The 16,597-nt window shown below is 39.6% G+C and overlaps 1 protein-coding gene across 2 annotated transcripts in view; it reads left to right on the forward strand.

Annotated features, from left to right (window-relative positions):
• The first annotated feature begins 408 nt into the window (after positions 1-408).
• The window catches only part of LOC100241432 (DNA polymerase epsilon catalytic subunit A), an 86,833-nt gene continuing 70,644 nt past the window's right edge, over positions 409-16,597 (forward strand). For both annotated transcript variants that reach the window (XR_786089.3, XM_002269884.5), the window contains exons 1-7: positions 409-665; positions 1,481-1,546; positions 1,665-1,724; positions 1,837-1,932; positions 4,918-5,078; positions 5,332-5,420; positions 5,535-5,752. Coding sequence is in view for 1 of the 2 variants with exons in the window: in XM_002269884.5 (XP_002269920.2) it covers positions 507-665; positions 1,481-1,546; positions 1,665-1,724; positions 1,837-1,932; positions 4,918-5,078; positions 5,332-5,420; positions 5,535-5,752 (849 nt within the window). In the remaining variant the exon portion in view is untranslated. The remainder of the gene's footprint in view (positions 666-1,480; positions 1,547-1,664; positions 1,725-1,836; positions 1,933-4,917; positions 5,079-5,331; positions 5,421-5,534; positions 5,753-16,597) is intronic.

Below are 16,597 nucleotides of genomic sequence, written 5' to 3' on the forward strand. Positions count from 1 at the left end.
TTTTACAATTCATATTTTATTAAAAATATTTATTTTTTAATTTATTTATAATTATAAAATTATTTTCATTTTAAACAAGAATGGAATTATATTTAATTAAATATTATATAAATGAAAATTAATTGTTTTTATAAAACCAAAATAGAATTTTTTTTAAAAAGAACTTGCTAAAGACATTGTTGAAACATATTCAGTCTTTTTATGGAAAATTTTAAAGGCAAATTCAGAAAACAATTTTCCGTCAAAAACTTACGAAACATATTTAATATGAGGGCGTGCCATTGGTTACAGACTTGACACAGCCACGTGTACTTCTCATTTTTCCCTTCTGCGAAGAAGGGCATTTTCGCCATTAAAATAGTGAATAAAAAAAAAAAAACTAAAATAAAGAATAAAAAAGCGCGGGAAAGGCCGCAGGATCCAGTAGAGGATGCAAATACCAGCAGCCCTTTGCAATCCCTCTCTCCTACTCTGAAACAGTGTGATTGTCTTCTTCATCTGAAAGAATGAGCGGCGAAATCAGAAGGCGAGATCGCGCAGATGTGTGGAAGCACAAGAAACAGAAGCTGATCCGAAATGCCGAAGAGGAAGTGGAGTCGAAGCTAGGGTTGGATCTCTTCTCCGAAGGCGAAAAGCGCCTCGGTTGGTTGCTCACCTTCGCATCCGTGAGTCAATTATTATTATTATTATTATTTTTTAATTTGTGAAATTTTATTTTATCTCATACTATGATTTTCCTAAAACGTTCATTTATCTGAGGTTTGCTTGCCGAGAAAATGAAGGAAAAAGAAACAGGAGTGTGAGTTGTAGGGCACTAGCCACTGAAGACGGTCAGAATTTTGACGAGTGATTTATTTTTTGATGCTTTATTGGTCTTAACAACGTTCGGGGACTGATTTCTGGTCTTATGTTTATTTCGCCTGAATTTTCACGCTTTGTTTCCCAATTTTGCTGAAATTCCACTTATTTACTGTTTGGTCTGTTTGGTCTTGGAGAAAAAGGAGAAAAAACCAAGAAATATAGAGAAAAGAATAACTAGGTCTTAGGATGTCTGGGCTGGGTTTCAAGATGAGTTATGTTGTTTCAAAATGCAAAGTTGATTTCCTTGAAAACTGTGACTGTAAAGTCTTTTGAAAATGCAGTTTTTTGTATTCTCAAAGAAAAAAAGTATTTTTAATCTGTTTTTAATTATGAATTGTTAAAACTTTTTTTTTTTTTTTTTCTTTTCTTTTCTTACTTGGGTCGAGGGCACACCAAATGTTAAAACAAACCATTTTCAAACCTTGAACTGAACTTGCCCTATCTTTTCTTTTCCCTTTCCGAAATAAGCAATAAATAGTCTACGGAAGATTCAAAGTTTTATTTCCTCTACTTTCTCATTTTTATATTTCTTCAGGAATCAAGTGAACCTAACGTTTTCTTAATTTTGAATGCAAATACTGTTATATGGAAAACGTGGATGCATTGTTGTAATCTGCAGTCATCTTGGGAGGATGAAGAGACCCACAAGGTCTACAGCTGCGTTGATCTTTATTTTGTTTCTCAGGTAAGTTTCTCTAACTTTATTGTGTTTCAGTTGCTAAAGAATTTAACTGCAAATCCTTATTTCATTGTGACTTCCTTGATTTTGCAAATTGTTTAATGGGTTTTTAATTTTACAATAGGATGGTTCTTCTTTCAAATCAAAGTACAAGTTTCGTCCTTATTTCTATGCAGCCACAAAGGTAAAATTTGATCGCCACTTCTGCAAAATCATTTTGTATGCAGAGTCAACTCTTGATTAGGATTTTCTTATGTCGTATTGTTGATAATTAGGATGATGATTTGACATGATAGGATAAAATGGAAATGGATGTTGAGGCATATTTGAGACGACGCTATGAAGGTCAGATTGCGGATATAGAGATTATGTATAAAGAGGACCTCGATTTAGTAAGCTAATATTCTTCCTTCACCATTAGCTTTTCTCCTTTCATTTAAATCTTTAAAGTGCCATATGTTTGTTTTGTTTGCCCTGTTGACAATTACCTTGTAACGTTTTACATTCTAGCCTTGTCCAGTCTTTCTCTAGACTACTTTTGGGGACTTTGGAAAAAGTCAAGTTGCTTGATGAGAAAGAGCAGGAGCCATACTTTTTAAATTACAACTTCTGGTTAAAAAAATTTGTCCATATAAGAAGAACATTCTATGTTTCAGTATTGAAACATTTTTGGTCTTTTCGGAGGTGGAATAAATTTCTTCTTTTATTTTAATTCTCAAATAAAGTGCTGGGCAATTGAGTGGGAGTGAAACATTTTAATTCTCAATTAGTGTTTAATACCCATGGGGATGAATTCATTTTTTGCCTGAAGTTATAGCACGTTTTCATTGCTAGTTACTCTTCTTCTCCAACTATTATTGATCATATTTGTAAAGGACTTGATTGCTTGTGGTAGTCAAAATCCTTCACAAATTTATGAACTGCTCTAAAGGTTTATATTGTTGTTCACCAGTTGTTTTATTTCAGAAGTCTCATATGCCTCTCAGTCTTCTAATACTAATGGTATGCCATTTTCTAGTAATAGTTCTGAAAGATGTGAAATTGTTTCAGTCAATTTTGATAAAACTTTTTCTTTGGAGTGTAAATACTCTCTCTTTCTTTAATGACATGTTTTTTTTGATAGACTCTTTCTTTAATGACATGTTGAGATCTACCAATCTCAACTAATAAAAAAGAATATGGTGCATGTGTAGTGTCGATGCTATTAAATGAGGCATCCCTTCAGAGTGGTACACATGACTTGGAAGTAACTAATATACAGTGATTTGGATGTGCTGGTCCTCAAGGATACACAAAAAGTTTAACATACAGCAACAACGACCACAAGAATAGATTATCATCCATCCCATCTTATGCTTGAAATATAGAGAAGTTGCATCTAAACTATTGTAATTTTTTGCAAAGATTTCAACAACATTACATGCTCAAAATTTAGTGAAGTTGTATATGGACTACTAAAAATTTTTGTGTGAAGATCCAGATAACCTGAAACAGGCACTAGATCATCTAGCACCACTTGCTAAATTCAAGAGAGGAGCCAGTCTGGTCCCAAAACCAAAAAATGCCAAATAAGAAATTCATGATTAGTCTTCCATCCAGGATTTCTTTATTATTTTTAAAAGGAAAATAATTGAGTTCATACAGGTAAGTCATATGCAACAAAACTTGCTGATATTGGTCCGCTTGGTACTGGACTATGACAGCTTGGCCTGTAGCCATATGTTTATTGTGATCCTTAGAAGGAGCATTATATGTGCCACAATGTTGCAAGAAACTTGGGTTTGACATTTTAAGAGGACCTTGATCCCAATGCTTGGCCTCATTTCTTAAGCAAAAAGAATCTAGATTTCGTACCTAGGTTCATGGCAGCAGGGATGATGGGAATTAGGGCCTTTGATTTACCTCTGCTCAATTTCTTTTTTCCTTTTTGTGGGATGGATAAGCAAATGACGCATTCCTGAAATGAAGTATTTAGATTACTCAGAGTTGTACTGAGACAAAAATTAGCATTTGAAAAGCCAGGTGCATCTTCGCCCTTTATCTAAAATAATTTGAACAACAAAGTGCTTACAAAACATATCTATCAAAAAAACAAAGTGATTACAAAACATATAAGGACTTTAAATTTTGGTTGACTTTCCTTTTGTGATGCATGACAAAATCATTATCTTAGCAAAAATGCTAAATTGTATAATTATTGCTCAAAGTTGGATTCCTTACTTATCTGCTTCCTAACTACAACTTTTCTAGTGTTATACAACTCAAGCATCAATCATCCTATGTGGGAATAATTGTTTCCTGAATATTCTTTTATATTTATGTTACCTTCTAAATGTGGCTGCCCAAAAAAGTGCCACTGTGGGGGACTTATGGGACCAGAATGCTGGCCAAGGTGATTGGAACCTAAGGTTTTTTAGAAGTTTCAATGATTGGGAGCTGGCCTTGGTGGACGAATTGTTGCAAATCCTAAGGAATCAAAGAATTAATTTGGAGGAGGATTTGGCCGTGTGGAAGGGGGGAAAAAATGGGAAGTTTGGTGTCAAGGATGTGTATGGACTGTTGACCAGCCATAGTACATCTCTGTTTCCCAAAAAGGGCATTTGGGTGGAGAATGTGCCTTCCAAGTTAGCGTTTTTTGCATGGGAAGCTACTTGGGGGAGGATTCTTACTATTGATAGGCTTCAAAAGAGAGGATGGCAAATCCCTAACCGGTGTTACTTATGTGGTAGTGATGAGGAAAATGTTAGTCATCTTCTTATACATTGTACAGTGGCTAGTGTGCTGTGGGGGATGGCTCTTAGTATGTTTGGAGCCCAGTGGGTCTTTCCAGAGACTGTAAAGGAGGTAATTACCAGCTGGAAGGGTCCCTTTGTGGGCAAAAAGAGGAAGAGAATCTGGAAATCCATACCGTTGTTTATTTTTTGGACGGTGTGGAAGGAAAGGAATAGATTAGCATTTAGGGGGGGGGAGCTAGCTATTCAGAAAATTAAGTATTCTTTTGTCTGTAATATGTGGGGGTGGGCAAAATTGTATAATGGTGCGGAGTCCCGGTCCCTTATAGGTTTCCTAGAGTGGATAGCCTCCAGTTGAGGGCTGGTGGGTTTTTGTTGTTTTGTTCCTTTGTTGTTTGGCCTTTGTCGCCTCGTATACTCCCTGTATGCTTTGCGGCGTTTGCCTTTGCTAATATATTGATGTTTACTTATCGAAAAAAAATATGTTACCTTCTAAATGTTTTCAATATGGTTTGTCATGGCCTGTCTCCATTTATTTGTTTTCAGCATTCCCATTATTGGCATCAATGTATTTGTTCATGCCAAACTTGCATGATTAAACTTCTCCTAAAAGGGTGTTCTAATTGCTTTGTATGCTCATGACAGAAAAACCATTTGTCTGGCTTATGCAAATCTTATCTAAAGATATCTTTTGATAATGTTCAACAATTAATGCACGTGAAGAGTGATCTTCTGCATGTTGTTGAAAGAAACCGGGCGAAATTTGATGCTGCAGAAGCTTATGAATCCATATTGACAGGGAAAAGGTACGGCTCCATAGTAACGATTCCAGATTTATTGGCATGCAGTGGCACTTTCTTTGTTTACATCTTTTATTTTGATTGACTCCATGTAGTTGGGATTAATGTTTGTGGTGTTGTATAGATTGCTGCTCCAGCAGAAAAAGCCTTCTTATGTTTTTTAATTTCTTATTTTATTAAATTGTTAACTTTTTTACGTATAAGTGTAAGTGGGAATCTTTTTCTTCATACTGAGATGTTTTTGGTGATTGACTTGCAGTAAACAAAGAACTCAAGATTTCATAGATTATATTGTTGATCTCCGCGAGTATGACGTTCCTTATCATGTTCGGTTTGCCATTGACAAAGGTAGTTTCTTGCTTTTTCAGTTAGATAACAAAATTGCACTCTCTCTCTTTCTCTGTAAACTATAATCAGCCTGCCTATTTCATTTGTTCACAATGGGAATTTCATATGATTCAGATGTCAGATGCGGGCAATGGTATGATGTCAATGTATCCAGTGCTGGTGTTATGCTAGAGAGGAGGACTGATCTTTTGCAACGTGCTGAAGTTCACGTGTGTGCATTTGATATTGAGACAACGAAGCTTCCATTAAAATTTCCAGATGCTGAATATGATTTAGTAATGATGATCTCATACATGGTTGATGGGCAAGGCTACCTGATAATTAACAGAGAGGTGCTTATAATAGACTTGATCATCTTTACATGTTTTAGAATGGCAGTTTTTTTTTTTTGTTCATCTCTGTGGCTAATGCCATTAACTTCATAAGGCAAAATTTTATTAACTGCTTTGCATTGACAAATTTTTTTTTGATAAGTAATGATGAGATATTATAAACATGTGCTGAAGAAAGAGTGCCAGAAGGTACATGGGAAATATACGAAGAGCGCGCCAAGAAAACGACAAAAAAGCCAAGGAACAACCAAGGCTGGAAAACCAAGAACAGCTCCCTCTCTTACCAACAACCCAATCGATCAACAAAATCAATTAGAGACAAAGTGCCATCACCTATGTAAATCTTTACCCACAAAAAAAGATTAGTAAGGATAGGGCTCCTCAAAATTTGGATAGTCTGCTGCTCATTCTCAAACGATCTTTGATTTCTCTCTTACAAATAGTCCAAAAGATGCTTAAAAGAGCACTTGTCTAGAACTTCTTGTGCTTCTTACCGACGAAGGACCCATGCCACCTAACGGAGTCTCTCTCATTGTGGCCTATAGAATCCAAGGAATAACAACCAAAAAAAATAACAACTGCCAAGGAACCCTTGCCAAGGGATAGTGAAGGAGAATGTGATCTATCAACTCCTCTTCCGTGTTACATAAAGAACATATAAACCAAGGTCCATCCCTTTTTTTGTAGCTGATCAAGAGTTAAAACCTTTCCCCAACAAGTTTCCCATGCAAGGAAACTTACTTTAGATGGTAAATGACTATTGGAAAAGAAGGTGTAAAAACAACCTAATTCAATTTTAAATAAACACCCTAGATGGGTGAATTGGGTGTTGAACCTTTTTTGTAAATAATCAATTTTAAGTTATGAAGAGGGCAATGAATAATTAAAGAGTAATAATAAGAGATTGAGAGAAGAAGATTGTAAACTCTTTTATAGGGTTCGACAAACTACCTATGTCCACTCTCTTTAAGCTCCTAACCGAGTGAGGGTTCCACTAGCTTTAAGACTTGAACCATAAGCCTTCAATGTCTACACTTGGATTTGAAGGTTCCAATGGACTTTTACAAACTCTTCAAGTGATCAATCTCACTTGAATAATTTTTCTCACAAGAGTTAATGAAGGTGGATTTATGAACTCCAATCCAAGTAGCAAGTTAAGCTCTTAATACAAAAGTAAGCTAGGGACTTGAAGGTGCACAAGAGATAATTGACAAGTTTAGAAGTGAATGCACTTTTAAGAGCTTTGAATGAGAAGAAAGAGAGTTTTTCAATTGAATGCATTAGTTCTCATATTAATAAACGCTCTAAAATATTTCAACTTATAGTTTTCCAACTTAGGGACCCTTTAAAATGGGCTTGACTGGTTGAGCAACCGATTTGATTGGTTTACTAGCCGTTGTGCATTTAATGCACTGGTAAGTGATTGTTGGGATTCAGACCCTCAAAGGTTGAGCATAGGCTATTGGATAAGAGAGAGTGTGCATAGTGCACTTCTACCGATTGAGCCCAACTGGCTTAACAGGTTCCTCTTTTCCTCAATTGATTGCACTGTAAAGTGCGTTAAAAGCTCGTTTTAAGCCTAGAAGCCTCCAACTTCTTAAAACCTTTTAAAACAGGTTTAAGAAGAATTAGACTCAAGGTTTTCATTGGAAACAATAAATCATCCAATTTTTGATAAAATTTGATATTTTTAAGTTCAAAGATGAATGATTTTAAAATGTTAAGTGCATGAAAAATTTTAGACTCAAGTCCCTACTAAGTTTGTATGGAATTCTTAAGTCCCTTTTAAAGTCAAGCCCTTCGTCTGGTTAGTAGTACACAAGAAGGTAAATACTAATGACTAGCTACAATTGAGAAGACCCTATAAAGCTCTTAGTCCAGACATTTGTAAGTTGTGTATGAAGCATGGAGAATCAGCAGATCACCTTTTCTTACATTGTTTGTTGACGATGGGGTTGTGACACATATTATTTCAGTTAGCCAAGATGAATTGGGTTCCCCCGAGAAACATCTTTGACATGATGTCCATCAATTATAAAGGTTTTGGATTATCCAAAAGAGGGTTAGTTTTGTGGCAAACTACATGCATTGCTTTAATTTGGGTTGTGTGGTGGGAAAGAAATGCGAGGATATTTGAGGATAAAGTAAGGAATTCAGAGAATCTATGGGATTCCATTCACTTCCTTGCTTCTCTTTGGGTTTTTTGCTTCATGGTTTTTAAGGGCATTCCCCTTAATGTGTTACAACTAAATTGGCTAGCAGTGTGTAGCACCAACGGGATGGTCTAGCCTAGAGAGTTTGTCTGTTTTTACATTGTAGCTTCTTGTTTTTATATTCTTGTTGTTTAGTTTTTCTTTGGTGGGAAGATTCCTCATCCTTCTCTTGTACTTCTTATTTCTATCAATATATCTCTTTGTCATTTCCTATCAAAAAAAAAAAAAAAAAAATTTTAGACTCAAGTGCACCAACAAGTAGCAACCTTACAACAAGTCTTAGGTCACTCTAAGCCTTCAAAGCAACTCAATTCTTCTAGTTATTGATCTTCTTTCATGATTGCTTAAGCCTTCTTTAAATTTTCGAAAATGAACCTGGAAAAGTTTAACTTGATTTGAATTGTTAGTGACCTTAACCTTGTTTTGTAGTCATCAAAACTCAATTAAGAGGACCCTTGGGCTAATAGATGGTGAGCTCCTTGATTCTAAAGCAACATAAAGAGACTTCACTGAGAAGGTTTCATTCCTTGCATCCATCCACATTTCTCTTTGTTCACTATCTTTCTGTGCAATTTAGCAAAATATTGCTCTACATTATCAAGTTCCTAATCGTTATGATTTCTAGAAAGATAGAGATTCCATTGACCCCTCTCCCTTGACCATCCCACAAGTCCACTACCCAAGCCTCTTTTGAAGAGGCTAAAGCATACAAAGATGGAAATTGGACATACAAAGACTCCTTTATTTTTTATTTTTGATAGATAAACACAGAAAATTTTATTAAAAGAAGGGAGCAAGAAGGCAACCCGAAGCATACAGGGAGCATACACGAGAAGCCTCACTACAAAAAACACAAAGAAGCATACACTCACCAACCCTCCATTAGAACCCAACCAATTAACAAAGTTAATTAAGGAGCGGGGTTCTCCATCTAAACAAGTCTTAGACCAAGAGAAAATATTACAAACGAAGGAGATTTTCAATCTTTGGATCGACAAAGCCTCATTATAAAAAACTATCCTATTTCTTTCTTTCCAAATCGTCCAAAATAAACAAAGGGGAGCTGCCCGCCAAGTCTTTCCACGCTTCTTGTCCACAAAGGAAGCGGACCGACCAATGAGAGTGTCTCTAACCATAAGCGGAAGGACCCAATTAACCCCAAATAACGAAAACACAAGATTCCACAACACCCTCGCCTTGGGGCAATGAATAAAGATGTGATTTATTGTCTCCTCGTCATCACAACACAAGAAGCACCTGTTTGCTAAAATCCAGCCCCTCCTTTTGAGTTGATCTTGGGTTAGCACCTTCCCCCAAGAAGCTTCCCAAGCAAAAAAACCCACCTTAGTAGGCACGCAAGGGCTCCATATGATTCTCCAAGGAAACGGGACTGCACCACCAGAATCAAGAGTATTGTAAAGGGATTTTACAGAGAAAATCCCATTCTTAGAAGCATTCCACAACACTCTATCCTCCATCCCAACAATAAGCCTCTTTCCTTGAAGGAACGAAAGGAGACTCGCCACCGCCTCCAACGCCCAATCATTAAATGGTCTAGAGAAACAAGGATACCATCCCCCATAGAATCCCAACAATCTGCTACCCACGCATCTTGAGAGACCGCAAAGGCAAACAAAGAAGGAAAAGCCTCACATAGGGGAATGTTTCCACACCAAATGTCCTTCCAAAATTTCACCCTTCTACCATCCCCTATAGTGAAGGAAACGTTTTTAAACATCAGAACGCCTTCCTTTCTAATTTCCTTCCACAACCCCACCCCATAGCCTTCCCTAACCTCACGAGAGATCCACCCTCCTCCTTCTTCCCCATACTTCCTGCTGATAATAAGCTTCCAAAAAGACTCTCTTTCAGCCGCAAAGCGCTAGCTCCATTTACACAACAGGGCCCCATTGAGGATAGAAAAATTTCTAATCCCCAAGCCACCCTTCATTTTATGAGAGTGAACCACATCCCACTTTACAAGATGAGGCCTCTTCTCTAACGCACCCCCACCCTAAAGGAAATCCCTTTGGATTTTCTCAAGCCTCAATCTTACAACACTTGGAATACGCATCAAGGACATAAGATAGACCGGCATGCTAGCCAAAGTGCTCCAAATGAGAGTGATTCTCCCCCCCTTAGAAATGAACTGCCTCTTCCACAAAGCGAGTCTCTTCCTCATCCTTTCTTCCACACCATCCCACACAGCCACCGATTTGTGAGGAGTACCTAGAGGCAGCCCCAAATAAGTGGAGGGAAGGGAACCCACTTTGCATCCCAGTTCAGAAGCCAAGACCTCAGCATTCTCAACTTTTCCCACATGTAGAATTTCGCTCTTGTTCAAATTGATGCTCAAACCAAAAATGACTTCAAACCACATTAAAAGCCAGCTTAGAACATCCATTTGATCTTGGGAATCCTCACAAAAAACCAACGTATCATCCGCGAACAACAGGTGAGACACTTGAATCCCATTTCCACCCCTACCCCTTAACCTGCAGCCGGTTAGGAAGCCCCCCCTAACCGCTCTGTTAATGAGGCAGCTTAAGGCCTCCATTCCTAAGACAAACAAGTAGGGGGAAATGGGGTCCCCTTGCCTTAACCCTCGAGTGCTCTGGAAGAAACCCGCAGGCGAACCGTTAATCAAAACTGAGAAGGAAGCAGTGGAGATGCACCACCTGATCCAACCAGCCCATTTCTCCCCAAAACCCATTTTTTGCATCACTGACTTCAGAAAATCCCAGTTAATATGGTCATAAGCTTTCTCTAGGTCCAATTTGCATAACACACCAGCTTCATTCCCTTTCAGCAGCGAGTCTATGGCCTCATTAGCAATTAACGCTGCATCAAGGATTTGCCTTCCTTCAACAAAGGCATTTTGGGTAGGAGACACCACCTTACTCACTACCTTCTTCAACCTATTTGCTATTACCTTGGCGAGAATCTTGTACAGACCACCCACCAAGCTGATGGGTCTATAGTCGCGTAAATCCTCAGCCCCGCCTTTCTTAGGGACTAAAACCAGGAACGTGGAGTTTAGACTTCTAACAAATTTCCCCCTCTCAAAAAAATCCTTAAAGAAGCCCATTATTTCGTCTTTGACAAAATTCCAACAAAACTGCCAGAAAGTAATGGGAAATCCATCCGGGCCAGGAGCCTTGTCCCCATTCAGCTCTGAGAGGGCCAGATACACCTCTTCCAAGGAAAACATCTCCTCCAGCCTGACAGCCTCCTCTCTCCCAATTCTATCAAACTCCATGTTGCTCATATTCGGGTGCCAGTCATCAAGATCCGATAACAGGTCCTGATAGGCCCTCACCACTTCCCTTTGAATTTCTTGATCTTCTGAGAGCCAGTTACCATTGACTTTAATCTTTTTCAAACAATTCCTTCTACTGTTAGAGTTTGCCATCTTATGAAAGAAACCCGTGTTCTTATCTCCTTCCTTCAACCATGTTTGTCTTGATTTCTGCCTCCACGAGATTTCCTCCATAATCGCCCACTTTTTAAACTCCTCCCTGGCCTCCTTTCTAGCCTCTAACTCCTGCTCGTTTAAAGCTCTCTGCCTCTCCTGATCATCCCAAAAAGAAACTTTGTCCAAAGCCATCCTCAAGTTCACCCCCACTTTACCAAAGACTTCCTTATTCCAATTCTTCAGCTTAACTTTTAAGGCCTTTAGTTTTTCTGAGAGGACAAAGCTATAAGATCCACTGTAATTAAAACCTTGCCACCAGCCCTTCAGAAGCTCCTTAAATCCCTCCTCCTTCAACCACATATTCTCAAAACAAAAAGGAATTGGACCTCTCCTCACCTCACCCCCATTTAACAGGATTGGGGAATTGTCAGACACAGGCCTTGGGAGTGTGCGCTGAGACACTCCACTAAAATGGTTTTCCTAATCCTCCGAAATCAGGAAACGATCCAGTCTTGACTTGGATTGGCCATTCAGCCCCCCACTCCACGTTTAAGGACCCCCCTGAAGAGGCAAGTCTCTTAAAGCTAGCTCATCTAGCACCTCCGAAAACCTTCTCATAGAACCAGACAATCTCCCTTCTCTACTACGTTCACTGGGAAATCTAATAACATTGAAGTCCCCACCGATGCACCAGGGATCAGACCACAGACCTTGAATTGCACCTAACTCTTCCCAAAAAGGTTCTCTATAACCTTTCAAAGTAGGTTCGTAGACTCCCGTAAAGAACCACATAAACCCATCATCGCAGTTCTTGAACCGACACGAGATTGAGAAGATTCCCACTTCGAGGCCTACTAACTCCAACACTCTCTTATCCCAAAAAACCACCACCCCTCCAACTGCCCCCCTTGCATTCACATCTCCCCAACCTAAGAATCTTTCCACGCCAAGACTGTGAATAACCCCTTGGGACATTTCTTGAATTTTGGTCTCCTGCAAGCACACCACATCCACTTTTTGCGATTTGATTAGGGCCTTGATTACCTTCCTTTTATTTCTGTCATTAGCCCCTCTGACATTCCAAGATAGATTCTTTAGCTTCATCTAACTGTCGAGATTCTAACCCCACCTTCTCTGACCACAGAATTCTCCTTTCTCGCCTCATTATAATTAATAGACCACTCAAGTTTTTTCAACTCCCGATCAAACTTAGTGGTCCTTGACAAGCCCTTCTTCAAATTTTGCTCTCTTCTTCTCGTAGTCCTTAGGAGCAAATTCAGGATTTCGCCTTCAAAACCTTCCGTGGAGAAGCCCAAGAATTTGCTAAACCTCGCCAGGCAACCATCGTGCCACCGACATCTATCCAGATCCTGAAGCAACCTCTCAAGCTCCCCTCCCGAACCTTCTCCAGCCACTGGCTTCTTTTCCTTAGAGGCTAGCACCCTATTGCTACCGTCAGCCAGAATGATACTCAACGGAGTCTGCTCCTCTTCGTTGACCTTAGAAGCCGAAACACCAAAGGACCCTTCATTCAACGTAACCCGTCTGAAAGAAGAAGGAGAAGGAGAAAAGAGATCCCGACCCCCCAAAGGAATAAAACAGAGATCGACATACTTGGAAGCCTCATCGCAAAGTGCTTCGTCAGTCAAGAGCCCCCGATCCATCAACTGTGAGGAGTATAGCATCATCGAGTCTCTCGGCAACCCGACGAGGGGGTCGGCTTCTCCGCTTGTGTCTCGACTTGCGCCCCTGGTTTTGGATGGTGACTTCAAAATCCGAGCCCTAGGAGGCGAGATTGGGGTCTCGTTTCCATAAAAGGCCCCTTTTCCCATTGCGACAGCTTGAACAGGCCCACAGGCCTCACCCGACACCCTCTCTCTGAAACTTAAGTTGCCTTTTAGGGGACTGGGCCTTGGATCCCGGCCCAAAACCACCCGGCTTACAAGACTAAAGTCTTGGGCCTTCCCACAGCTTAAAGCTAAAGGACCACAACTAGGCCCACTGCATGGGCCTACCAGCCCACAACCAAAATCGACCAGACTGATAGAAGAGGACTCCCTACCATCTCCTCTCAACAGTCTCTTCTGCAGAGGCCTCATTAGAAGGTATGGGTGGTTTTCCTCCATCAAGCGCCACGTCTTGTACCTCCGCCTGCAACCTCAACTGCTCCACCCTCTTCCTTTGACTCCCACAGCAAGCCACCCGATGAGACCCAGCAGCTTCTTCGCCTACCCTTAGCCCACCCTTCCCGGAGGAGCTTCCCGTCGACACCACCTGCGAGAACCAAGGTGCAGATTCCCACCACAGATGGAGAGAAAAGCAACCCGTCCCCAAAACTATATGAGCAGAGTTAGGGACCTCCCAATCCGCACGCTTCACCAAAATCCTCGCCCATTGCATCTCAGACATGGATTTGGTTCCTTCATCCATTGCTATAAATCCTCCGCACCCATCTCCAATTTTTTTGAACACCTCAAGACTCCATAAATGGAGTGGGAGCCCGACCATCCTTACCCATGTCTCTACGGCAATGGAGTTCTTGCAGGAACACCCCACCTCTGGGTTCCATTTGTCCAAGATAAGACAATTTTCCTTAATGCTTCTTTTTTCTCTGGCCAAAACACGCTCAGCCTCTTGATCCAGCTCGAAATCGAACATCATAATACCCCTGCCTAACACGAAAATCGACAACTTCCCCTTAACCTCCCAATTTTGACGGGTCCAGTTCCTAACGTAATCCAACTTAGGTAATGGAGCTGAGATAGAACCCCACCTCCCTATCAGGCAATGTTTCAGTTGCTCTAGTCTTCCACACACCTCTTTTTCCCCTACCTCTAACCACACTGACTCACCCGCCCATCTCGGGGTTGATTTAACAGCTTCTGCAAACGACTTCGTTTCCACCCCCTTTTCCTTCCATTGAACCTCCAGGACTCCCTTCGGCTTCAACGGAGCCTCTGGCACATTGGTGAACTTTAATCCTTTTGACGGGGTCACTCCAAGACCTCTCAACCTCACGGCCAAAGAGTTCCAGCCACTGGCCTGACCCTTCCCTTCAGGGAAGATAATGCTATATCTTTTTGCTTCTATATCTCGAACAGAGCATAGGATGAACCTCCCTGCCTTGTTCAGCCGTCGTTCCATTCTAAACTTTCTGTTTCCCTTCATCCATTCAATAACCCATCTTTGATCATCAACCTCTCTACAACAGGTTTCAACGCCTTCCAAAAGATAACGAAGGCTAGCCTCCCCAAATCTAATCCAAGAAGCAAAACCCCTACTTCTCTCCCATATACATCCTTTCAACTTTCCACCCAAATCCTCAACCACAATCTCAAACAATTTGGACTCCACCACAAACCGACTTCTTCCTCTCCTAAGGCACTTGTCCACCATTTTTTTAACAATCTCAGTTCTGGTTAACATTACAAAGACTCCTTTATGCACCACCTATCATTCCAAAACTTCACTCTCCTCCCATTACCTATGATAAAAGACAATTTTCTATTAAATATATCCCAATTCTTCATTATAGCTTTCCATAATCCAACACTATACCCACATCTCACATTGTAAGGTTGCTAACCCCCTTTTGCCTCCCTATGCATACTACTTATAACCATTCTCCAAAAAACCCCCTTTTCATTAGCGCAATGCCAATTCCATTTACACAAAAATGCTTTATTAAGCAAAGAGGAAAACTCCTAATATTCAAATACCCCCCCGAATGACCACTTCACTAGATGTGGTTTTTCTCCAAAGCCCTACCTTTCTATAAGAAATCTCTTTGAATTTTCTCAAGCCTCTTACTAACTTTTCTCAGGATAGAAAATAAAGACTTGAAATTGATGGGTAAACTAGTTGAGTACACTGGATCAAAATATGCTTCCCCTTTTTGAAATATATTGTATTTTCCACAATTATAACCTCTTCCAAAGCCTCTCCTTTTCAACATTCCACACCATCATTGACTTAAAAGATGCACCTAGAGACAACCCCAGATAAGAAGTCGAAATCTTGCCTACCCTACATCCCATTTCAACTAACAACTCCTCTACATTGTTTGCCCTCCTAACTATAATCAACTTGCACTTATCAAGGTTAATTTTCAAATTCAAGATGACTTAAACCACATGAACACCCAACTTAAATGAACTGTTTGGTCTTGAGAAGCCTCACAAAAAACAATGTTATACTCTACAAATAGCAAATGGGATATCTCCTCCCTCTCATCCTTCTCTCCCTACCCTAAAACCTGATATGTAACCACCATCATTGGCCCTCTTTAATAGACAACTAAATGCTTCCATTGCTATGACAAACAAATAGGGAGAAAGGGGATCCCCCTACCTCAAACCCATGGAACTTTGAAAAAAACTAGAAGGGGTGCCATTGACAAGAATCGAGAACTTTGCAATATACTATTTAATCCAACCTATCCATTTCTGTCTAAAATTCATCTTTCCAAGAATTACTAGCAAGAAATTTCAATTGATATGATCATATGCCTTCTTGATGTCTGACTTGCATGAAACACCACATCATGCATTACTCTTTAGCATATAATCTATAACTTTATTTGCTATCAACATTGCATCCAAAATTTTTCTTCCCTTCATAATGACATTTTGATACTTAGAAGCCATTCTTCCTACCATCTTCTTCAATTTGTTTGCCAAAACTTTGGCAAGGATTTTTTGTAGATCTCCCATCAAGTTAAAAGGTGTAAAGTCTTTTAAATCCTTTGCTCCCCTTTTATTCGGTAGCACAAAAAAAGTAGCATTGAGACTTTTCTAGAACCTCTCTTGGTTATAAAATTCCCCGAAAAGCCCCGTAAACTTGTGCTTCACAAAGTCTCAACTAAATTGCCAGAAAGCCATAGGGAACCTATTTAGAGCTATGACTTTGTGTACATTCAACTCTGATATGGTAGTAAACACCTCTTTTGAAGACGGGACCTCCAAAATTCAACTTCCTACCCATCCAAAGAATAAAAAACAAATCATTTAAATCTAGTTCTTTAATCATCTGTCTTAGATAACAGGTTGAGGAAAGTTGATACCGCCTCTTCCTTTATTTTATTTTATTTTATTTTTTATTTTTTCCTTTTTGTGATAGGTTTCGTTTATCTCATTCTCCTTGATAAGCCAAACCCCATTTGTTTTAATCTTGATCATTGAATTTTTATTTTATTTTAATGAACATTGGCTATTTTAT

This window comes from Vitis vinifera, chromosome 6 (genome assembly GCF_030704535.1).
Source record: "Vitis vinifera cultivar Pinot Noir 40024 chromosome 6, ASM3070453v1".
NCBI lineage: Eukaryota > Viridiplantae > Streptophyta > Magnoliopsida > Vitales > Vitaceae > Vitis > Vitis vinifera.